Source organism: Daucus carota, chromosome 1 (genome assembly GCF_001625215.2).
Source record: "Daucus carota subsp. sativus chromosome 1, DH1 v3.0, whole genome shotgun sequence".
Classification (NCBI taxonomy): Eukaryota; Viridiplantae; Streptophyta; class Magnoliopsida; order Apiales; family Apiaceae; genus Daucus; species Daucus carota.
This window is the reverse complement of record NC_030381.2, coordinates 38775325-38801798: the sequence shown is the minus strand read 5'-3', so window position 1 is coordinate 38801798 and position 26474 is coordinate 38775325. Positions and strand designations below refer to the sequence as shown.

At 32.3% G+C, this 26474-nt stretch overlaps 3 protein-coding genes across 3 annotated transcripts; 1 reads left to right on the top strand and 2 right to left on the bottom strand.

The window, feature by feature from the left end:
* Window positions 1-3013: 3013 nt before the first annotated feature.
* Window positions 3014-11573, bottom strand: LOC108205089 (DExH-box ATP-dependent RNA helicase DExH8). Its single transcript, XM_017374873.2, has 14 exons — window positions 11287-11573; window positions 10014-10191; window positions 9137-9310; window positions 8896-9043; window positions 7622-7930; window positions 7167-7313; window positions 6911-7091; window positions 5645-5925; window positions 5432-5554; window positions 5176-5320; window positions 4825-5099; window positions 4546-4743; window positions 3862-4392; window positions 3014-3436 (listed from the first exon to the last, which is right to left on the bottom strand). The coding sequence occupies exons 1-14, from the start codon at window positions 11438-11440 to the stop codon at window positions 3215-3217; spliced, it is 3066 nt and encodes a 1021-aa protein (XP_017230362.1). The 5' UTR covers window positions 11441-11573; the 3' UTR covers window positions 3014-3214.
* A 4309-nt stretch (window positions 11574-15882) lies between these two features.
* On the top strand, window positions 15883-17316 carry LOC108209297 (phytochrome A-associated F-box protein). Its single transcript, XM_017380130.2, has one exon. It carries the CDS (start codon window positions 16170-16172, stop codon window positions 17184-17186), a length of 1017 nt encoding a protein of 338 aa, XP_017235619.1. The 5' UTR covers window positions 15883-16169; the 3' UTR covers window positions 17187-17316.
* Window positions 17317-19601: 2285 nt separating this feature from the next.
* LOC108205243 (E3 ubiquitin-protein ligase RFI2) lies at window positions 19602-24413 on the bottom strand. The gene is made up of 6 exons (XM_017375119.2): window positions 24019-24413; window positions 22688-22860; window positions 22432-22490; window positions 20969-20994; window positions 20521-20896; window positions 19602-20414 (listed from the first exon to the last, which is right to left on the bottom strand). The coding sequence occupies exons 1-6, from the start codon at window positions 24125-24127 to the stop codon at window positions 20009-20011; spliced, it is 1149 nt and encodes a 382-aa protein (XP_017230608.1). The 5' UTR covers window positions 24128-24413; the 3' UTR covers window positions 19602-20008.
* Between the last annotated feature and the right edge of the window lie 2061 nt (window positions 24414-26474).

The window sequence follows — 26474 nt, the reverse complement described above, 5'->3', positions numbered from 1 at the left end:
CTAAATTTTGTTCATATTTTTTGGTTTGGTCATGTTTTTTTAATCATTCTTATATTATTATCTTACTAAAAACAAAAAGAATCACATTAGAAATCTATCTCTTAATAAGTACAAGTCTTAAACAATTATACGACTAAAAATCTATCAATTATAAACACAAGTTTTAAATAAATTACAACACATTAAAAATTAAACCGATCCAAAGCACCACATGCATATAACTTTCGAGCTTTCGACTTGCTTTATAATTTCATTAAAAAAATTATAATGACGTTAAAATAAAATTATAAACATATAATTTTTGAATTTTCTTTTTAACAAGAAACTTCATATAACTCTTTCGAATTCTAACATGTTCTATTTCAATACAAACACAAATAACTTCATAATTTTTTCTAACTATCATCCGTTATACGACAAATATCTTTTTTCATACATATGAAGATATACAAAATATGAAAAATATGATTTAAAATTGATTGAATAATAAATTATCCCATATTAATAACAAAAATTATTTTTTTAATAGATAATAAATTGTAAAAAACTAAATTTCCGTAACAAAATATAATCCGTTGGTTAATATAATTTGATTAAAATTCAATTTATTAATATTAAAATACTAATAATATGATGTTAAAATTTAAATTGTAAAAAATAAATTACGAATTATATAACTGGCCGTGCTTCGCACGGGGGAAAGGCTAGTATTAGTTAAATATTAACATGACCATAGTAAATGTTAGGGCGAATTGGAGCATCTTGGTTGGCTAAATTGGACATATAAAATATTATGTAAAATTTGTCGAAAATGTAAGCAATTTTGTTTCGATGGTACTAGCTATATGGTAATAAATGATACGAAATCTTGTTACAGATATTGCTATAGGCTGTAGTGGTTGGCCAAATATAACCAACATCAATTGGTTGGGTATATTTTTAGATAAGGGTTATGTGTGGTTGGAGTAAAACAAATTTCACACATTATCTATAATTTTTATTTATGATATGATTTAATGAAATTTAGCTAAGAGTTTTGATGGGTTGGAGATACTCTTAGTAATCCAATTCAATGAGATTGGTCTTTATTGAGTAAATCTTCGCGTACATCCTTATACACTACTAACTCACTACCTAAAATTTAGGAACAGAATTTAGGAACAGATTAGAACACACGTTTCCAGTTTTGCTTTCATATTTGTGTTATCCATTCAATCTATAAAAGTATAACTCATATGAAAAACTTATGTGTATACATTATTTCTTTATTAATGCAATTTTTTATAGTTTTAAATTTATTTATTTTTGTTATAAGACACTCAATCATATTTTCTATATTTCTATGAAAAAAATAATATAATATATAAATATGTGTTAAAAACATTTCTCAAATCAATATATCTATAAAATATATAATTTTTAGTGGACATAGTTATGTTCAAAAATGATTATACAAAAATTTAATATAATTTTATATCACATTGCATTCATTCTTTTGAATGAATAAAAATAAATTTTATTTCAAATTATGCTAAAAATATTTATTTTGAAATAAATTTTTTTTCAAAATATAATCATAATAAACATCATATTTACATAATAAAAATAAAATGCACGGCAAAGTAAATAAAATTAGCTTTTTAATAAATAAATGAATGATATAGTATTTAATATTTTATCACCCATCTAAACAAATTTCATAATATAAGTTATTTTATAGATATATTAGGCTCACTAAATTATAAAATGGTTATATAATAAAAGTTAAATATGTGATCATAAGGTAAATAAATAAAACAGAAAAAAAAGATTTAGGTTAAAGTTTTTATAAGTGTATTTTTAATCTACAGTTGACTTGAAGTGATAAAGAAATTCTGAAGACGTAGAGGTGGGCAGAAGTTAAAACTGTTCCTAAATTATAGGTAGTGAGTTAGTAGTGTATAAGGATGTACGTGAAGATTTATTGTATAAAATTTGGATACGTCATTCTTGAACGTTACATCAAAACAAACAAAGAAAGTATTTACAATCTTTTAAAAAAAAGTATTTATAATAATATATTTAGCTTATCAAATTTATCTACTATTTATTTTAATTTTATAATTATTTTTTATATTTTGATTAAAAATAAATAATAAATAATTTGATAAAATCTATTAGAAATCATAACATTTTACTAAAAATATGCAAAAATTATAAAATTTATTCTTATTTCGCAAGCACAAATATTTATAGTTGTTTGCTTGATAGTTATTATGACTATAATTATACTCTCTCCGTCCTTTCAAATTCTTGTTTTTTATTTGGGGGGGACTCGAAATATTTTAAAAAACTTCTTTTAAAAAAAATATATTATTTAAACTTTTATTCATAAAAAGAAATATTCAAGAATAAATTATGAAATTATACTTTATCAAAATATCGAAAAAATTATGCGAAAAAATATTAGAACGGAGGGATTAAATGATATTCCAGTTAAGATCAATGAGCTCATTAAACAAATAATGAGCTAATTAAACAAATAATATCGGTTAACATGGATAAGTTATTTAATTGCCTTTGAGAGGTTTTGATGTTATTATATTTCGTTTTTTTAAGTTTCTATTTTCTAATATAATTATATAAATTATTTTAAAAAATTATACTAAACAAAATTTTTTGTTTTAAATAAGTTATGAAATTAGATTATATACGTCTTAGAATATATCAGCCAAACAAAAAACAGTAAACAAATGAATGGACTAATTTTGAACGAGCATATAAAAAAGTAATGATAAGAATCAACAGCTAATTTGCTTCAAAAAAAAAGAACAGCTAATCAAGATTATCAGTTTTAATAACAGTATCATCAGAATACTGAGGAAAAAAGTTTAAAACAGAGGGAGAATTTTTAATTTTTTTATCTTCTCAATCTTGGCTCTCTACATGGTGAGAGAATTTCAGAAGAAGAAAAAAAAGAAAAAAGAAAGCCAGACAGCTACGAGATCTACATCTCCTATAGAAGTCCAGTGCATCCAGAGGCAAAAACTGCCAATACAGCTTAAAATTTTGAACTTGGTAAAAGTTTACCCAGAAATACTAATGCAAAACAAAATTACTGTGCATCTGCTATCTAGGACAAAAGACATAAGTTAATGCTTCATGCATATAGCAATTGGTATTTGACTTCTATTTAACCCAAAAACTATGCAATTTACTACATCAAACTTAAATTCTAAGGAATAAAATTAAGAGGTTGGAAAAGAACTGGTGTAGAACTGTCAAACTCGATGCTGCTGGGAGGGTGAAGACAGAAAACATATGATACAGCTTTTGACACCAACATTGGCCTTTTAACAGGGACAGTATCAGACAGTGAAAGTACTCCGAATCTTGATTCATTGTACGGAAATGATTCTTTAAGTAAGAAGAAGCTCTCCCGGCCCAACTTTTCCGTCTGGAACAACATTGACAACAACGTTACATCATAGAATTTTAATAAATAGTTAAATCAACTACAGATGCAGTAATTTTCAGTATATGAGATATAATATCTAATAAAAGATGTTTCAAGATAGTAGCAAAATTATTGCGGTTATTTAAAGTTGTAGTTTGTTGCTGAGTTAAAACCACAGGCCCACTACCCTCCAGTCTTTTTTACATTTTCTGGGTACTGCATGCCAAATATTATAGACAGTATCTAGAAACATGTTTTCTTCAAGAAAACTGAGTGTGTGTAGTCTAGTTGGGTTTCAATGACCTTGCACAATCTTTGAATTTGGTTACTTGATAAATTGAATATTAGCATTCAAAAAACTGAACTCACTTCATATAGGTCATTCAACGGTCACACCTAAAAAAATGATAAGAGTTTATTGATACCTGTAGCTGTGAAAAACGGATGTTGTTCATAGTTAGGATAACTTGCACTTCAAACAGAGCATCAGCCAATATTCGGATAGCTAAATACTCGAAGAAAGTTTGCACAACCCTCTTCTCTGCTTCCAGGTCTCCCCTACATCCATCAGAAAATGGAAACCATAACACACATTTAACTTGATTCCACGGAATGTAGCTTTCCCCTTCCTTGTTTAAAAGTGTCTGGTACGGATGAGAGAGATTGGACAGAATTTTGATACCCATCAATGACGGGTCACTAACTGAACCACCTGCCGATGAGGTTGTGCAGATAATGGAGGATGGATTATAGAATCGAGCAATATTTGAAGAGAACCGAAAATCAGTGTCGTCCAATATAAGAATGCGTTCATCGGACGATGTGGGAAACAGATGCAGAAGAGTTGAAAAGTCTGTAACCTCCTCCTCTGGTAGGCATAAACTCAAACCATTATGTGATGAATGATTTATCTCTATATCATGGGAAAAGTAACACGACGAACCATTCCGACATCCCTGCAAAAACAATCTGATGCATCAAAAACGAGGAGATTGCACTAACTTACTATAAGAACCAACTTAAAAATCTTACAGTGCTATAGCAAAGATCGAAAAAGTGATTAATACAGAAAATCAAGAGTGCAACCTATAAAAATCAAGCACAATTACCTGCAGAGAGAAGAAAAATTTGCAAGCCGCCTTTTTAGCTTGTAGTGAATGAGAAAATATACATTGGTCGCCTCGGTTGCAGTTCCCACTGAGGAAGTATCTACAAAGATAAGCCTCCCCAGATTCTAGAGCACTGTCATATTTATTCAAATTCAGCTGATCAGAAGATATTTCTTTGACGAACTGGATGCTTCTTATCTGACAAAATGCAAAAGAAAAACATATGAGATAGAAACATCGATGCAACAACTAACACCATACAGCTACTAAATTCTGTACCTCTTTAATTATACTGGCCAAATTTACAGCCACATCATCCAACGGCAAGGAATTTGCAACAGCAAATGGTTCATTAGTGCATATTTGCACTTTGCTAACAGTGTCACGGTGTTCGTCCTCATATATATCAAGAACATCACCATCTAACTCAATGTGCTCACACTTGAGATGACATGCATGTTGAAATTCATAAGGATCGTAGTAAGATGGCAAGCCACCGGATTTGACAAGGAAATTGGGTCGAAAACGATGCAAAGTATTCAAAACGTCGTCATCTGTGCAAATAAAAAACTCAGTGAGTAAGAATTTTCATTTAATCACCAACAAGGTGGAGGAGCTAATGCGACATACATATTTCAGCAACATGATTAAGTGAGGACAGGACAAGATGGTGAAACGAACACCAGTTTTCTTCCGTCACAGATTGCAAATTTTTTTCTTTCTCTGTCTCGTCACTTAATAAAAGGTCTTGTAAATGTTCAAAACGATACTTGTCCTTCAAAAAAAGAAATAAATTGTTAGGGGATCCATAATAAAATGATTAGTATCTACATATGGTATTAAAAATAGAAGAGTACATTTCAGTTAATCAAGAGATAAAACTTGCCTTAAAAACATGTTGCCAAAACTGATATGCAGCAAAATTTCCTACTAGAGCTTCTTCCTTCTTACCAGTTAGGCCTGTTTCCGTACTATCTCCAGAATAATAGCTAGCAGTGTACTTAGTAGACTAATAAATTTAGCAGTTAGAACCGAGGATTTAATTGATCAGAGAACTCAAAAGATTCAAGAATTTGTTAACTAACACCAAAAGACATACCAGATTGTTTTGGCCAAAAGGGCGAAGAATGGGTAAAGGCTGTGTATCCATTAAAATACCAAGCAAAATACCATCTCGCATCAGTCCTATCCCTCCAAACTTAAGTATAATTCTAGACGCATCAAAAGACAAAGAAAAACTGGCCAGCAATCGCCCATAAAATGTGGGTTCATAACGGCCTCTTGGAGGTATCTTTTCCAATGCACGAATGCTCACAAGCAAATCCAATGCATCTTTGACTACTTCTGGATCTGGAGGATCCAAAGCCTTCTGCAGTAAGACTGAAAACAAAACCCAGACAGACATATTTACACTTTAGTTGCACGGTTTAAAGATACAAATTTAAAAAATCACTAGATTCTATAAATATAGAAATAACCAATATTATTCATCTTGGAACTTCAAAGTTTTGGTATGGCCAAAAGTTTTCTAATGCAGACTGATAACTTCTAGAGAGATGTGGATATCTTCAGCAATTTCTTTAATTAAGAACTCTCATTACCTGTGCACACACGATGAACAGTAATTTTTGGTTTGAACAAATTAGGTATCTTCAGATCCCAGAATACTTCAAACAGGTCCCTAACTTTTGGATTGAATTAATTGATTAAATTATGCAGGGTCAGCATATAGTACTTAAAGAGACTGTAAACCTACTTATATTAATATAGCAGTCCAGAACTCCTACTTAACAAGCTTGCATTACTAATCAGTAGCCAAAAGGGCGATTTGCATTATAAATAACACTCATAATTTCCAAAAAAAACTGCCAGAAAAAGGTCTGGCTCTGGCCACACCGAAATTCCGACACATAAGTATAAAACTGCCAAGTTAATTACACCACAAGTACAGTGTGACTGTCTACTTAATAATTATGAACAATCCTTTTAAAAGCACATGTGTCTGTTTCTTTCCAAATATTGCATACAAGCGTGAGAGCTAGATACAGATAATTTTAAGCTCCAGAAGGAAACATTTCCTAAGGCCATGTTTGTTCGCAGGAATTATAATCCCTGAAATATTACCATATTTATCTCAATTGTAAAGGATTACAATCACATGAATTCATATCCAATCATTGTTTTAGTCCATTTTCATGGGATTATAATACCTTTACAAGGTATTATAATCCCATGGAAATGATTCAAAAAAGTGATTGCAATACAATCCCATCGGATTATAATCCTTTAATTTTAAGAAAATAATGTAGTTATCCCAGGATTATAATCCTTTCAAACAAGCATGGTCTAAGGTATTATAATCTACCTTTTGGGTCGTTAATTGCTTTAGATTCCGCACAGCACAAAGAAAGCACTTGCTGCCTCAATGACATCCTCAATATAGAAGGAGATTCATAGTCCTCTAGCAGGTTGTAGAATGATCCTGTAACAAGCCGGTATACATGACCATCACAAGTCCGACCTGTTCTTCCCTTGCGTTGATCAGCCTGTTTGACATCAATATAAGATAACATATATTACCCGAGAAAAATTGTCATTACTGACTACTAAGAAATTGTTACCTGAGACTTAGAAACCCAAACAAGATCCGGAACTTCCTTTTTCCTAACATTGTCCCAACAAACTTGTAAAGAACGACACGAGTCTATGACATAAGCTACTTTTGGAATTGTTACCGAAGACTCCGCTATATTAGTAGCCAATATTACCTGCACCAGGATAACTGCACTAAGAATACATACTATGCAGAATAAGATAACTCGTTTTCATGATTAACTAAAAAGGACTTTACAATATAGCCAGACTGGATAATTTTATACTCCGACCAGTGGCCATATTGCTAAAGTAGTTGGTTATGGTTTAGTGAACTAAATAAATCTATTCATCTTAGCAAAAAAAAAAAAAAAACCTATGCATTAATTAAAAATTAACAATTAATAACAAAGTTATACTAAGTTTTCTTCCTTCATCAACCACCATTACACAATCATCAAAAGTAGAGATACTTTAGGTTCACCTTGCGATGTGACTGCCATATTTTCATGGCTCTAAGAGCTTGTTCAGTGTCTATGCTACTATGCAGAATGTGAATCTTGAAAGCTGTTGGAAAGCGCTTCAAAAGAAACCATAGCTGCTCGAGGTCATTATAAGTCGGAAGAAAAACCAAAATGCTCTTCTCCATGTCTGGTTCATTTTTATGAATGTGTATAACCAAATCATGTATAAGCACGCGCTCTTCATGCTTAATAACAGTCTCAGCAAACAGAGGATGATGATCAAACTTTAAACTGAATGACTCTGGTCTAATTTCAAGAAGTTCAGTGACCTGCAAAGCAAGTGCAGCAGAGAATGGGTGAGAAAATATAATCACTGCAATAACAAGGCTGAATTTACACAACTTACAATATAATAAAAGCTTAAATATAAATGAAGTATATATAAATATAAATCGGGAAGGATCTTAGACACCCACAAGTTTTTATATGTTAGTAGCGACTTTAATGTTATGGTTAAATAATGAAAGATTTTTAAAAGTAACGTAGATTGGATGCGCAATATATGATGCCATTATCTGCAATGTAGCACATATAAGGTTCGACTTCAACAAAGGACTATCGAGAAGAGATTGTGAAAGTCAAATAAATGAAGTAACACCTACGTTATTTCAGAAATATTTGCATTCAACATCTAGACTTTTGGTATCAATCCCTTTAAGTACAATTCTAGTGGAACTTGTGTTGTGCAGGTTAGTATTCTATATAGTCCCTCGAGATTTAGTATTTAGAGAAGAAATATTCTGTACATTTAAGAGAACTGCTAAAACATCTTAAATGGTCGAAGCTCCGACTAGATCGACACTGGGTCTGCGGTTGACACTGCCAAATCACTGGAGTTCAATAATTTGTCTGTGAACTACTGATTCCCCTCCTAAAATTTACAAAACCATTTGCAATTATGTTTAGTCCTTACGGTAAATCAAAATATGCCCCAGTAATCAATGATATGGTGCCGTCTTAAAATTGAAGCAAGTTTTTTAATGACCAAAAGTCAAGTACATCCATAGCTGAAGAGTTAGCTCAATACTTAATGATCTTGAAATAACTTTCTCTACTGTTCTTGGCTACACCTGTATTACTATTCTAGCACAATTAATAAACATGCTATAGTTAATAATTGTCAGTGACATTGTAATAATAATTAAAACCTTGTTAAATTTACAGTACAAATATCTAGCATTTTATGGTAAAAAGGTAATCACACATCTTCATATATAGGATAAGATTAACCTACCTGTTCGAGATATGAAACTCGTTGCTGATGTATTGTGTGCTGAGGAGAACTCGGAATTGCCAAGACTTCTACCCTTTCATCCTTACCTAGGTCTTTAAAGTATTCGCGATATCTTGCAATATCAGCTGTAGCAGACATTAGCACCACCCTGTAACAACATAAATCAGGATTTTAGTGAAAACAAATATTTCAAATTGTATAATATGTATTTTATATAGTAGCATGGTTGTTCCTCAATTACCTCATGTCATTTTGTTTCAGCAAAAACTGCTTCACACAAACCAGAACAAGATCTGACTCTACAGATCTTTCATGCACTTCGTCAAGGATGATGACTTTGTATTTTAGAGCTTTTAGTCCCTTCTCTCGCATTTCATCCAACAATACCCCAGCAGTTTTGAAGACAATCTTTGAGCTGAGATTGAAACTTACAAAATGAAGGGTAGGAGTATGCATAAAACTAAACCATAAAGATTCATAGTCAAACGAAAGAATAAATACGACAGAATGTCAGGAGAAAATGACATACCCTATGGCAATAGGATGGCATTTAGAAAGAGTGTGTATTTGTGATCATAATTAGGTTTTCTTTGAAACCATGAAAGAATGTTATTTTTGTTCTTGTCTTCGTCTGATTCTTCTCATAAAAACTAATTGATTTTAAAGTGTAGCTATCAAACATCTTACAATACTCACTCCAATCATCCAAAGATAGGAAAAAAGAAAAAGGAAACAACCAATTTATTATGTTGTGGACAAGAATATCCACACAAGCTTTGCAACGATTATTGGAAGACACTCTTGAACCTTGTAAACAAAACCCTGATACATGAATTGAATAAGATGGAATTTATCTGTCATACAAATTGAAGCATACCTACTAAGTATTACTTATTACTGAAAAAGGCCATATTAAAGGCAATGGATTCACAAAATTTGGAACACTAGTACGAGATAATTTTATACGAGAATAATCATTTTAACAAAAAATAGTTGTATTTGTGGCAAAAAGAAAATGATAGATAAATAAAAAAAGAGCATAATAACTGCACATATTTAGCAAGTAAAAAATAAGACTTAACAGTGAAGAAGTTTTATATGGGAAATATCATTAACACCTTGATGATAAGACCTTGGAGTGACCTATGTGATACCCAACCTCTCCCCCTACTTCACAACCACGAGCAGCTGCTACCATTCTGGCAACTGCTACCACAGCAAATCTCCTTGGTTGAGTACAAAGTATGGGTCCCATATTCTCTTCCAGTAAGAATTGGGGAACTTGTGAGCTCTTCCCTTAATTTTTGAAGAAACATATATACATAAAAAAGTTAGTTACTGAACTAAAAAAATATGTCAGGTATTTCAAGGCCATGCACATATTAAATATGAGTACATGGCAACTGGAAAGGGCCATTACTTCCGCAAGATGCAAAAACTGAAACTTCTTATAAGGAAAAACAGATATAATTATAAAATTTGACGCTATCCTTCAGATAATAAATTTGCCAAATGAACAGATAGTTCCAATGAAAATGCCTTAATTACGTGGTCTGCAACTTGCAAGTCCACTTATAAACTAGTCTAAGCTTTAAACTAAATAATCAAACTAGTATCACAATCCATGAAGTAGATCACATACAAATACCTTTCGATTTAAGTCGCAGATAGCTTTAAATCCACGACTTAAAACCGAACTAAACATGTTCTAAGATACAATCACCGGTTTTTAAACAAAACCAAGTTACGCTATAATTGACAAGTCACATACTAGCACAGATTTGTAACGGCTTTCAAGGTCACGCCATTTAAACAAAAATTAAAAAATTCCTTTTTTTCCTAAAACAATTACAGATCACAGATTCACAAACAAGTCTTACTATATAGAAACAACTCCTTTCCACATACAAAACATAATCAACATTAATGATACGTTAACATACAAAACATGAAAATAAGGCGGAAAAAAAAAAGCAGCACAATTTAACTAACAAGACCAGTGTCGTTCCTGAGAATTTGGACGCCCTGTGCTAAACCAATTTAAAGTGCCCGTAATTTTTTTCCTGTAATTAAATAGCCCATAGGAGATGCAATGGTGGACATAAAACTGTCATCCACAGTTTAACATACACGAGTTTCAACTAAGTTTGATTAATATATTTTTTTTGTGTTGTTAATATAGAATATGTACATAAATATGGACTTCAAAAAAATGTTCCCTCCCAGGGCCGGAACATGCTCAGGCACCCTCCGAGTGTTACAATTAAAAAAATTCCTTTTCCATCTCGCATACAAAACATAATTAACACGCGAACGAGAAGTCGAGAAGATAGTAGAAAACAAGCTGAGCGATAAAAACAGAAAACACGAAAAGAGAGGGGGAATATTCACCGCATCCGGTTTCGCCGATGATAAGAGTGACGCGATTCTCGAGAATCTTCTCCACGATTTTTGACTTGAGTGAGTGTATCGGAAGTCGCTTGAATTTTGACTGAACATCGCCGCCCTCCTCCGACGAGGACGACGGAGAATGTAGCAAAACCATCGCTCGCTCTTACTTTCTCAGAGAGAATGGGAGGGAGAGAGAGAGAGAGAGAGAGAGAATGGAGTAGTCGCTTAGGGTTGTGTGTGGAGACCAGGGTTTTAAAACAGAATCAGGCTCGCAGGGTGTGTTGGCTGGGATCAAGGGTGCTGACTGGCGTTGCTTTCGCCCAATAGTGACTCAGCCTACGTGGAGCGGTGACGTTAACGGGTCAGAAATGGGCTTTGTTTGGGCCGCTGTGCTCATGCAGAAGCTTTCCATATCAACCCTATCTTTGGTCCGGAAGAAATTCAATTTGGACTTGTAAAATTGTTTGAATTTTGGTAACTACTTTATTATACAATATAAGCTATTCAAAAAAAAAGATATTCAATTTAGATTTGTAAAATTGTTAAATTTTGGTGACAACTTTATGTAAGCAGGGCTTAGAGCATCTCCAACCATGAAGACCCCTTGGCTAAAAGATGAGTTGTCATGCCAAAAATAAAAAATTTAGCCAACCATTTCAAAAGTTCACACTCCAACCATAGTGACTTGTTGTCTATAAATTTAGCCAACCTCCTATGGATGGCTAAATTTGTCGAACCTCTACAGACCTGTAAGAAATCTATAGGGTGATTACACATCATTTGTTACCATATTAAACTGATATATTATATTTATAACAATCTAAACATTAATAACATGCTATTTTCAAATTATAGCCATCCAATATAGCTAATACCATTGAAGCACAATATCTTACAGGTTCAACAAATTTTACATAATGCGCTACAGGTCCAATTTAGCCAACGATTATAGCCAACGCCATTGGAGATGCTCTTAGAGCATCTCCAAATATCGAAACCCCTTAGCTAAAATATGAGTTGGCATATTAAAAATACAAAATTTTAGCCAACAGTTTGAAAAACTCAACTCCAATCATACACAATCTATAATTTTAGCCAACCTCCTATAGATGACTAAATTTGTCGAACCTCTACGTGTCTGTAAGAAAACTGTAAGAAAATTGCACATCATTTATTACCATATTGAACTGATATATTCTATTTTAACGATCTAAAATATTAATAACATACTAGTTTTAAATTATAGCCAACCAATATAGTCAATACCATTGAAGCAAAATGTCTTACAAATTCACAAATTTTACATAATGTCTTACAAGTCTCATTTAGCCAACGATTATAGCATCGAAGATGCTCTTAGCAGATTGTCATAATTTTTTTAAGATAAATTAACGAATAATTAAATATCATATCACAGTGTGCCATATATATTGTATGTATAGATTAATTAAAATAATATATTATAAAATATTACAATAGGAATAAATCATATAATTCAGTATATTTATATACTTTTTCGGCGGATAACATCATTCTTACATTATATGACACGAAACTTGAGAATGAAATAAAATTTGACTAAACTAGACACGTACAAAATATTTTTGTAATTTAGATATTATTTACTACTTAACTTATAATAGTTTTTATTTTTATTGTTGACTATATTTTCACTTATGTATCAATTATAAACATCCTTATCATAAATTGTAGCCAAAAGTATAGTTTTATTTTTCTATATTGTCATTCCTACCATTTGGAAACATTTTTCATTTATATATATAATATCATTTTTTTAATATTTAAAAAACTTCATTTCAATAAATTCAAAAATGAAAAGGGATAGTTTTGTTCTTCAATACGATCTTTCCAACTAATTATAAACTTACTTTCAATAAATTCGAAACGTACGTAACTAGAGCTCCAAATCATTTTTTTTATTTTTTCCCATAATACTGGTCTCTAAGTAAGGATTTCTATCTTTTAAAATTATTTTTTAATAAAATATTTATATTACATATCGACAATAAAATAAAATTTATATATGATGCGTATCAATCTTTCCACTAATTGTTGCAAACGCTTATCTATAATTAAATCCAACTCCCAGAGACATGTACTGAAATATCACATTGTTTATTATCTTATAAAATTAATATATTTCACTATTAAGATAATATATAACATCCTATATTTAAGACATAGGGGTCGTTTAGACAAGTTAATAAAAATGATTTTGTGCTAAAAATAAAAAAGTTGATTAGAAGTGAGAAGTATATAAGTGAATAAAGTGTTTGTAAAATAAACAGAAACTGATTAGAAGTGAGAAGTATATAAGTTAATAAAGTATTTGAAAAAAAAACAGAAATTCTAAGAAATAAGCCAGAAGAAGAAGTCTCGAATACAGGTCATAATTACTCATTATAACTAGTTTCGTTAGAACACATGTTACAAATTCAACAAAATTTTAAATAATCAATATTTTATATTATTCCAACATATTAATTTAACCAAGACCATTTAAAATATTCTAAAATCATTGATAACTAATTTCTAAAAAATCAATTGAACTATAGAGTTAGATATACCTCATATGGAGTATCAGATAAATCAATGTTGGAATCAGTTTTTAATACCTGTCATCTGACCAAAAGTTTTGAAGATAGGGTAGAATTTAAACACGGGTTTTGATGGGAACCAAAGATGATACTCGTACTCTCCAAATTGAACATGTGGACTCCGATTTTTCAAGTAATAAAAACATAAAATAATTAGGTAAAACAACACAAATGAGATGCTTGCTTGAAATTGTGGATTTCCACGATATGAGATATGTGGACAGAATTGTTCTCACATGTAGAAGACTTGAATGGCCCCAAAAACAAAGGGCTTTGCTTACAGTGTTTGCTGTCCCAACACAATGGGGACCTACCTTCTAGTAAATGGGAGACTATCTGCCACATAAAAAGTATCTTTACTCTTTTTTAGTTTGTGTGTATGACGCTCCCAAGTTGCAGCGACGTATAAAGGATTAATGGATAGAAAAATTAGTTCCTTGTGTGACTTGCATCTTCTTCTAGAATTTACTTAGCGACTCCAGTTATCTGAATTTTCGTTTTATATCTAAATTATGTATTTTTATAAATGCACATATTAGATGGAAAAGGTATATGTGTGTAAAATGACTCAAATTTGTACTATCTTATTTTATTAAATTAAATCTTATTTTAATATTATTTATTTGTATTTTAATTTATCTAGATAGTGAGATTCACATCCAAACCAAATATAAATATATCACATCTATATAATTTGTGATTCAGGTTTAATAATATTCGCAAAGTTTGATTCGTATTTTTAGTTGAATGTTATAGATGATTATTTATTCGAAAAAATGATATTATAATTAACAAAAATTATGAAAAATAATTTACACACAGACATATATATAATATTATCTATATCTCATAATTTGTGCGATACGAGTAACTTATAATATTTTTATTTAGTTTTATTTGAAAGATGTATTTATAATAGGATAATATATGTCATTTAATCCAAATTGTTATTTACATAATTAATAGATTCTTTTGAAATAATATATTTCAGTGGACATGTTAAATAAATATTTTTATAAGTTTAATGAATTTTAAATAGTTAACTCAATTAGAAGATTTTAAAATAAATATATAACTCCAAGTTATATGTTTCTTAATATATTTTAGTTTTAATGAAAGATCCATTAATATATTTGATAAATTAAAGGATCTCTAAATGAATTGAATAATTACCGACAAATCGATCAAAATTTTAATATTTTAATTTAATAATAACATAATGATATCAGATAGATATTAATAATTTATTTATGTGATTTCTCCAATAGAAAAGTATTATAAGGAAAAACCTTCTTAAAAATGTAATGGAATACACTCTATAATTAAGTCTAATCGAAATATAGAATATTAAACACAAAAGATAACTACAGGAGTTAATATAAGACCAAATATGAGAAAATATATCTATATAGTTTATATAGATATAATTTAAAATATATGCAATATCTGAATTATTATGAAGATGAATCGATAATTTTAGTCTCATATTTTCATGACGAGCCGCATAACATGTTAGGAAAGAATTATAAGAGTGGGTTCAAAATTATTTCTAATAATACTATATAAATATATTAGAAAATAATGATTAAGGACAATATTTGGTTATTTGAATTAGAATAACATGTCTTAATAATAATATAGGAGGGAAGAAAAAAAGATTAGAGGTGAGAGATATATTGAAATATAAGAAAATATATAACGATATTTTAAAAATTAGATATATTTTGATCATCCTAATACTTTTAAAATTTCATTAAAATATCGTTGGATCACAAAATTTTTTGAAATGGTCATATTTTAAATTAGAACATATTTTTAGTGGATGGAGTGGTTGAGGACTAAAATATGATATCGTCATGTATAGTACACTTAAGACTTAATTTAATAGTGTCCGATCTGATTTAACTATAAATAGCCACTTAAAACATAACTTAACATATTTAAATGGGTGAAGGATCCCATGCTTACCAAAAGTAGAAAAATAGGGTTCCCAAGATATTGCCATATTAATTAGATGCACTGTACTACATTAAATTATTAATAAAGTAATCCTGCTATAATCTTATTTCATGTTCTACATAAACTCCACGTCTTCATTTTCAACAGATAACAAGTTTCACCGTAAAGTGTTTGAGCTCTTTCCACAACACACAATCTCCACCCTCTCTCTGAAATCTCTCCCAATCTCTCTCCACCTATCTCTACCCGTCTGAGAAATCTCTCCCCTCTTTTTCTCTGAAATCTCTCTCCCTCTCTCTCTCTACCATGTCTGAAAATGTATTCTCAAAGCTATCCGATGATGTGATTCTGAAGATATTTATCAATCTCGAAGATGATCCAAAACACTGGGCAGTTCTTGCATGTGTGTGCAATAAATTCTCTTCTTTAATGCGCACGGTTTGCTGGAAATCTAAGTGCTCCGAGAGAATCCCACATGTTGTTTCTGATTTTCTTGCAGAGTCACGCGCCGGTGACGCGCCTCCCGGCGGCTGGGCAGCTCTTCACAAGCTGGCCGTGTGTTGTCCCGGGCTTCTTCACTCGGGTGTGCTTCTTGAAAACTCAGATTTCGGGCTTGAACGTGAGCTGGGCCCTGATGAGAATTACAAGAATTCTAATCTTTTTCAAGTGGGCCAGGCCCAAATCTCGAATACTTGCTCTCCGGCTGCCGTTGCTTCTGATTGTGGTTGGTCTTTATATGATGATTTGTATTATGATACAGTATATGATACTTCTGAATCTCAAGATATTATTGTTAATAATATGGATAATAGTATTGATGATAAAACAAATAATCTTGATATTAATGAAGAATCAACTGAGAAAGATGGTCTTATTGTTGAGGCTGCTAGTGATTTTACTGCCAGTAAAAAAAGAAAATTTTGTAGATCACTGAAACCACATTTAGCTTCTGGGGTGTGGAATTTGAGCAAGGAACAAGGAAATAAGTTGTTGGCTAGTAGATTTAGAGGGGATTGTTTGTATATAAGTGATTGGCCTGGTTGTGTCCACAAAGAGGAGAAGAGGTCTTATATGTTGTTTAGGGGAGTTTTCAAGAATTTTAAGAGGTCAAGGGTGTGGAGGACGATCAACGATGGTGATCGTAGTAAGATTGACTTGAATTGCGAGTTTTGTTCGTGTAAGCAGACTTGGGATTTGCATTCTGCATTTTGTTTGAAAAGGGTTTTCGGGTACCATGATGATGGAGAGCCTGTTGTTAGAGCTTATGTTTGCGAGAATGGACATGTTTCTGGAGCATGGACTGACTGGCCTTTGTACACTTAAATAACTTGTCCGGATTGTGTGATTGATATGGATCCTTTCCAAGTTAAATAAAGGTGTAGTAGTAGGAGGCAAAACTATGTATCCAAACTTCTCCTGCTTTGGTTAATGAATACGATTTCAGTCTTTTTAATTGCGCAAGTATTTGTATTGGTCGCCTGGTCGGCGTATTTGATATAAGGTTTGGAATTGCAATATAACCTGTTTGTAAGCTCAGTTAATCACTCAAGAACTGCATATATTTCTATATTCAATCTGTTTATTTAGTTGCACATTCATCTGAACTTATCTTGCAGCATAATTTGTTGCCCATATTTTTTATCTTCTAATGTGAAATTTGCAGTTTTTGAGGTTTCCACATAATATTAAATGCTTAACATCTTTATATTCTTATTCATACTCTCTATAGAAACATTTCTGTTAGTGGGCCACTAAATCCCAGTTGTGCATGATCTGACAAATTGCCGGAGTTGCACTGATGGCTGAACATGATATTCTTACAAATGTTCCTAGAAGCCTCGTTCAGTTCTCTGGATGGTATGTTTGATGGTTATAGAAAATGCTGATACATTAGCAAATTCTTGATGGACCACCTAGAGTATGTCATTCTCTCATCTTCAATATTTTCGACTGTCTGTTTCCTTCAATTGGATGATTTGAAAGAAAGGTTTCAGTGATTTGACGGAGGCTCTGATTATTCTAGAAGAAGTTGCATTTGCGATTATTAAAGTAGAGTTCACATTTTCAGCTTTGTCAAAGTAGATTATTCATTGCAGCAGCCGCGTATTGATATATTCATTCTATTCAGAGTTTTATCTTTCTCCGTAATTCTGAACAGTTTGTCGGTGTAGTTTCCTTGAAGAAGGAACTCCAGGAAGAAGAAAACCAATTAGTATATATTGTAGATGGTATGTTCTGATGGTTATAGAAAATGCTGATAAATTAGTGAATTTTTGATGGACCACCCAGAATGTATATCATTATCTTATCTTCAATATTATGGCTGTCTGTTTCCTTCAACTGGGTGATGTGAAACAATGGTTTCAGTGATTTGATGAAGACTATGATTATTCTAAACAAGTTGCATTTCCGATATTATTGAAGTATATTTCACATATTCAGCTTTAATCAAGTAGATATGCATTGCACGTGATGTGTCTTCATATAATTTGGTAGAAATTTGAAATCCCTTATCTAGATGTATTCATCACATACAACGCCTAACCAGTCTCCAAAATCCTGAACAGTTTGGTGGTGTAGCTTCCTCAAAGGAAGAAGATCAACGGATGATGCTGAAGCTGAGGCACACGTGTGAAACTCCAAACATGAATTTTGTTGTTTGTTTGCCCAATTTTATGTGCATTGTTTGTCATTGCGTTGAGGACGCACGCTTATCTTGATCAGCGAGTGGCTGAGTTTCGAATGTACACTTATCAAATCACCATTCAGGGTTGTAAAGGAAACGACAATCTATAACCCCTCGATGAGCGGAAAATTTATAAGAATATGAGTACTTATCACCGAGTGGCTTCCTGAGTTGAGTTGAGAACACGCACATATTAAGTAACCACTTGGCACTCGGGATTGTAAAGAAAACGACAACTTATCAAAAAAGAGAGAAAGAGTGTCCCCTCGATGAGCGGAAATGTTATAAAAAAATGAGTGCTTATTGATAAAGAGAAAGAATGTCAACTCGACGAGTAAAAAGACCAGAAACAAATAAGTGCTTAGAGCATCTCCAAGGCTTGAGACCTGTTAGTTAAAAAATCTATGTGTCATCCCATGTGTCATCTAAGTGGCATTTTTAGATGATATGTAAAAAGAAATACTCTCCAACCATCATCTTTTAGCAAAAAGAATATAGATAATCATGTTTGATTCGATAGATTTGTTGAACTAGTAAAGCTATTATGTATAATTTTAACTTGATATAATTATACATAATCTCATTGGAGTGTTTTTCTCACCTGTTAGCAAAAAACTTGTATAAACAATTTACATAATCATTATAGCTAACAAATTTAGAAATCACCCTTGGACATGCTCTTATCAAGGGAGGGACAAAGCGGGAAAAATAGAGTAAAAACATCCGAAAAAAATGAGTGCTTATCGCCTAAACAGAAATAAAGTCATCAATTGACGAGTGAAATATTCGGAAGATATGAGATACATGGAGAACATACTTATTAAAGAGTAACATGATGACAAGTACATTTCCTATTAGACCTTAGGGTAAGCCCTCAGAATAGAAAGATTATACCAAAAAATTAGAATGAACAATGATTGACAACCTGGGATTCAGAAATAATGATCTCCAGGGCTTATAAACCTTAATTCGGAAAATATGAAGACTTATGGTAATATGAGACCTAGTGTACATATTCCATAGACAGGGTAACAAGGATATACTCTCGCTCAGACCAAGAAACAAACACAATATATATATATGCTTGACTTCCATAATAACATTAAACCATCATTCATGAACTAGAAAGTTGAAACATGCAAATCATGCAGATGGCTTCATTTTGCAAACAAACAGCCAAATTCCATAGCAAAAAATGTTTTTGCCAATAATTAGTCCTCACAACCCAAGCAACAGTTATATAGGAGCCACAGTGCTCTAAATGGGCACCAATGTTATGCAGACCACATGGTTGGCAACATAGGTTTCAGTTTGGGATCACATGGTGCGTAAAAATATACTGTTTGAAAACTTAAAGACATGCTTGCAGATTTTAATGTGAACTTTTCACAGTTTGTAAGCAAGTTTCAAGCACTGTAATGGTTGATAGAAGTCTTGCAACAAAGTGGGGCCAAGCCTTTTATGACCATTGCCGCCAAAAGTTGCCAGACCTGTTGCTGGAATCTATACCACCCGAAGCATGTCGCATGGATCCCCAACCTTGGTCCCTATCAAGTAAGACAACTGGGAAACGAGATAAGTGGTCCCTGTTCTCCGCTTCATGTAGGTTTTGGCCTGATAAGCCTGGAGGAAAGATATAGAAGCCACCTTGATGATCTGCATGAGGGAGAGCCGGCATCATGAGAGGCAATCCCCGTGGACCACTGAATCTTCTGACAGCAGGCACGATAGGTGATATCAAATTCGTAGGATTGCCTTGTGAATGATGGCTGACATGGGAAACCTGGATCCTATCATGGGCCCGAGTAATATTGCCCGGATGATTAAGTGAAGGGACGAATGGACTTCTAGCTCTTGGAAAAGAACTGCAACGGAAGATTAAACAAAAAATAAATCCATGTTCTGCATATCATTTACTTGAAACTTTAGAAAGAATACAAACGAGAGCTTAAAGGCTTCAGACGGGCTTACCCATGACCGTGAAGGAAGGGACGCGCAAAAGGCCCAGATCTTGTTATAGCATCAGCCTCAACCCTAGCCGATCTCAGCGTTGGAGGAACTGAAGCTTGATCGACTCCATTACGATGGTTCCTAGCAGAGATTGGAGGTGAATGATGACCCCAACTTTGATACTGAACATTCATAGGAGGGAAGACGTTAGAGTTATAGATCTCGTTATGTCCAGATTGTGCATTTCTGCGATGACTGAGGGTGTGGTCATCCACATTCTCGCTGGCATTTGATATAGCACGGGGAATAGGTCGGGCATAGGCAACATGGGAATGGGCCAGAGTTGACGCAGCGATATGTTCAGCAAATATGGCATTGTTTCCTTGTAATTCGTGATCTGAATGGAGAATCCAATTTAAAATCACTTGTATACTGAAATTTTAAAATTATCACTTGAGATTTTACTTACAAGTGGTTGATGGTGGATCCACTTCCCTGTAAGATTTACAGGAAAAAAAAAAAAAAAAGCTTAAACAGAAGTTCTAAGATATTCAGGCGCAAATCAGGATTTGTTACAAGGAACATTAACAGATATGACTAAAGCTCGACCTAATTTGAAGCAACTAAAACTAAAAGTTCAAACTCCTTGTAGCTTTCTGTGCTTTATTCTGAAGTCCTCAAAATGATGCAACAGAAAGTATAGGCAAAACAAATTAAAAAATATTTAGCCAAAAAATAAATAAATTACAAAAACATATGCAGGGGCACACTAAGCATGTCCAAAGAAAACCTTGCAAGTCAATCCACATCTAAATTAGTTCTTCCAGAATCACATAATGTAGTTAACCACGTCAGTGAAGTAATTATAGGACCATTTGCTTTTCTCCCTCATAAGATTTCCCTTTATGCATTTATTATTATTATCAAAATTTTGTTTATGATACAGAATAACGGATGATGAATATGAAATAAATTTTCTTTAGCTGCCTTTTAAACCCCCTACTTTCCTGAAGTCCACCTCGAGTCTTCTACCCCAAAGGGGTTTCAGTTTGATAGTGGTGCATTTATTTACCTACGCTGTGCCCCTCACCAACTTAAAAGCATTACTGGCACAGTCAGTCATGACGGCACCTTATCACAACCAGGTGTTCACCAACCCAACCAGTTATTTACCTGCCATATTGTCATATTATGGTGATGCCAATCCTCCTTTCTCAGCTTTGAAGTGACTATATAGAATTAATCCCATATTTTAACACTTAAAGCCTGCAGCCTAGCAAGCGGTCTTAAATCTCTCCCCAACCATCTCAGTAACTATCCTATACAGCACTCCACCCAATCACCCATGGTAACTTGGACGTAGTAGTAAATATAAGTCTCTCCAGATTCCATAAGATATCTCCTACCTTCACTCACAACCAAAGAGATATGCCTAAAAAACCTCTCAGCTCCCCAAAACCCAATACGTAAAATGCCAGGCATCGAAAAGACCATCTAAAACCTGAGTAACCTCCACGATCAACCTTAAATCTTAGTAGTCGAAAAACAACCACATAAGTGCATACTGCTGAAAAGAAAATTTTCATGAAAAACAAAACTTCTGTGAACTTTACAATATCCATAACATTATTTTATTACACTGCATGTCTCACATTACACTTATATGATAAATCTACAGTAAAGCTAAATGTGAACATTATATTTCTGAGTTCCGACATTTAAAATGAGATAAAAGTGCCTTTGACATACATTTTACTAAAAACTGTTGCATTTCAATTGGAACACATGCGCACAAAAAAGAAGCTGTATCTGTAGTAGAAAAAGATTATTTTAAAACAATTATTTTTTAAAATAAAAAATGTTTGTTGGATTCTAAATAAGAATGAAGCAAAATACGATAAAAATTACACAAAGGCTTCTGATTGTGCTTACTCGAATGATGAATGGACTCCTGTCAATCTACTAAATGGGCACCAGTGTACTCCAAATGGCTGAGAGGTTCAAAAGCAACAAATTCTTAATACAACATAATTGAAAAATCTCTATCATATGTTCACAACTTCAAATACACAGATAATTGCAGTCTAGATACTGATTATTAATAGAGGCCAAGTATAGTACAAGAGCCGCACTAGAAATTGATCATCAAAGGCATCTAATGACCCAGAGAAAAAGTAAAAGTGCTTACCATTTCAGGAAAACTATACTCAAAAGGCTCCTCGCTAAAAGTCCAGTCATCAACGCCAAAGTCAGGCAACGAACGAGAAGAGCCATTTGCATATAGCCATCTACCACCCTCAATCTTACGGCAATTAGGGCACTGCATTGCTCCCTTCATATTAAATGCCGAACCAATGCAATCTATATACATAGTGGAACGGAATCATGAGAATATGTCGACAAAATATTCCAAAATAGATAGCCGTTGTCAAATATTATTGCTCCCACAAAGGAAAATTATATATACATTTCTGAAGTGATCATACACACGAATTGAGTCATGCTGACAGGCAAATTACCACCAACTCAGAAATATAAAAATTAAAAATGTCATTTTATAGATGCAAATAAGAGAATCAACAAATTTTTGGTTGATAACTTCTATCGGAACATCGTCAAACAATCCCTTCCAGAAAGGAAAAATCTAAAGCTATAGGCGAAAAAAGTAAATTACTAAATTAATTCTTTCTATGTTGGCACATGGCACCAGCAGATCAGGTAACTAAAACCGAGTAGAAAACTTCTTTTCAACAAACATCATCTAACAAAATTCGGAAAAGGAATTCAAAGATGACAAGGGCATAACCAAACAGGAATTTATATAAATAATAACTAAAATTTGATAGCTTAGCATCTTTAGAAACTTGTAGCGATTAGGATGTTTTTCTCTTGTTTCTGTGCTTAAATGTTAATTGTGTTCGCTTAATCGGTAAATTTTCAAGCTTTCGAGTAGTCGAATCTACTTCAACCTTACCCAGCTGAAACATTTGTGCTTGCATATAACAACACCTATGATCTACAGAAATTCCTATATAAGAAGCATTCAAGTCATTTGGCACAGTTCAAAAAAAGAAAACACAGGATGTTGATCAATTTGGGCAATTAAAAGATCCCGCAATATAAAGAACTACTCTACACCAAACGAAATTACAAATTTGTGATCATTGAGCAGGAAGTACGCAATCCAAGATCAATCTAACTAAACCAACACTATATACACCAAAATCCTCCAAAAAACAGATAATCCATAAACCGATCAGCATTTCTCCGTCACCGAATCAACAAAACCCTATAATTCAACCAAACAACTGAACTCTACTAAATCATTTACTACAACACTTCAATTATGCATACACATATCACTAAAAACAGAACATCCATTTTAAGCTCTTCTTTTCAATTCACATGAAGCATTTACAAACAACAAAATCATAATCAACATTCACAACACATTTCAACAATTAATTCAAAACAAAACCAAAATATAATCAAAGAAATTAAAAAAAATCGAAAAATCACCGAGATGAAACTCGTGGCCGCATTGGAGCTTAGCAACAGATCGTTCCTTAGAATCGGCGACCAAATCGAGGCAAATCGAGCACGAATTCAACGAATTTGAATCATCCATAGCATCAAATTCAGCACATTAATTGATCAAAATCAAATAGTTTGTTTATTTAAAAATGAAATTAATTATAAACAGAGCAAACACAAATGGCCACAAAAGCTTTGTGAATTATGATGATGGATAGATAGAAATAGATATATAGTTGGTGAAAATTCAGACAATGAAAAGCATAAGAAAAGGAGATGAAATTATATTAATAATAATTGCATATTTTTTATCTTTTTATTTATTTAGTTCTTTTTGTTGTGAGTATCATATGAATGTATGATTATTCTCTCTCCTCTCTATCTACGTCTTCTTTATATTCTGTATATCTATCTGTTGGATTACCGATTACGTGGTCTGGAACGTATAATATTAAAATATATTATTTATATGCAATGTTTTTTTTTTTAACCGATTTTTATACAATGTTTAGTTCATGATTAACGAGCCTGTTTAGCGGACAACGAGAATTAAAACCTCAGATTTTTGTATATCTTAGAATAAGTAATCTTATGATGTAATGAGAGTCTCGGTATGAATTGAGAATGAGACAGATGAAAATAATTTATTCTCAAATTAAATAATAGAATTTAATTCCAAATACCATCACATGAATTTGAAATTTTCATTTCTGACAACTAAATTCATTAACCACAAATAAAGCATCTTTTTTATTTTATTATTGTTTTCATTTTCAAATTATTCGTTAACTTTCATCATAATTACTTATTCACGTAAACTTTTTATAATATTTACATAGAGTTAAGTTCTATGGAGTACAAAAAAAAATTGGAGTATTGGAGTACAAAGTTTGATAAAATGTAATCTAGTCATCTAAATTTCAATTTTTTTTTCCCAATAATATTTGTAAATATTTGACAACCTGCACATTATGTTCTGCAACATAAACATCGTGATCAAATGGTAGAATAATTACTTTTCTAAATCATAGGACTCTATGTTCTGCAATATAACTAATAAGCAGAACAATAATCTTAATACTTGTTAAAGTTGAAAGATATTAATGATTAATTGACAATTATGTGCAAGACAACTTATAAATGATAGATTATATCAAAATTTGGATAATCAAAGATATTATATAGGATCAAACCAAATAATTATGATTTGTACTCCAATACTCCAATGTTTTTATGTACTCCATTGAACTTAACTCTATTTACATATATTTATAATTGATATTTAGTTATATAAATTAATAAGCAAATGATTTGCACAAATATAAGGATCCCTGTTAATATGAAGGCGAACTAATAATTTGGAAGAGAGAGGATTTAATCGAATTAAATATCTGTATGCGTTGGTTGATACAGTAGTATCGTATAATCAGGTTCAATGTACGGTCAAGGTCAGTTTGACCTTCTTTTCCCGATGTTACTCGACAGAGCTGCTAAAAGTTATAATGATACTAATATTCCATACTTATTTGCTTAATATAGAGAGATTGTTTCAGATATTGCAAGATATTTAGCAGTTTTTTTTAACTTTAAAATAGTAGACAACAAAATAATGTAAAGAGAAATACAGGTTTACAAATTAAAAGAAATTCATCTGTAATAATTCATGTGAAATTTATAGAAATCATGCGACATAATAAGTTTCTGAAATTACTTTGTAATTAACAAGTGAAATGTTATCTGGATCCAACTAATCAAACGATATTATTGATTAATGGAAATAATTGACAGACTAATTGATAAATTAATTGGCCCTGCCTTTGAAAACTCACATGCTAGGTCAACCATTGAGTGCCTAATTTGTTTTGTTTTGTTGTGTTTGTAGTTAAAAGGTGTGGAACACGCAGTAATTTGGACTTTGAAGAAAGTCTGGTCAAAGTAAGGATGCCTAGGCTTCCATTTGTTACATTTCACACACATGTATATTGGTTCTTATTCTGTATACATGAAACCAGTATAACTCTTCAGAATGAGTCAACAGATGAAGTCCTTTGTGATGTTAATAAAACGTGTACCTAGAATTTACACACGCTTTCCAGGAATAGAACCGAGTCGCCAACAACAGACAACAGTCTGAATAGGTAAGACTCTGGATCAGGGACGTATTCAGGGTTCGTATCCGTAGATGGGATTCCCGTAGACGGGTCAAGCTAAATTTACTTAAAACGACATTATGTTGAATATTTCAGTTGAAGTCATTAAATTCTAATTTCGGATCGTTTCAGGTGGACCAAGTCGATTTCTGAAAATCGGGTCAAGTTCTTGTCATGTCTTTCCTAACCTGCTTTTAGTTCATGAGTCGTTCTGTGTTGAAAACTGGTAGAGTCATGGTATGAATAATTCTGCCATATTCATTTGTTCATATATCAAACATAGTGGGCGTA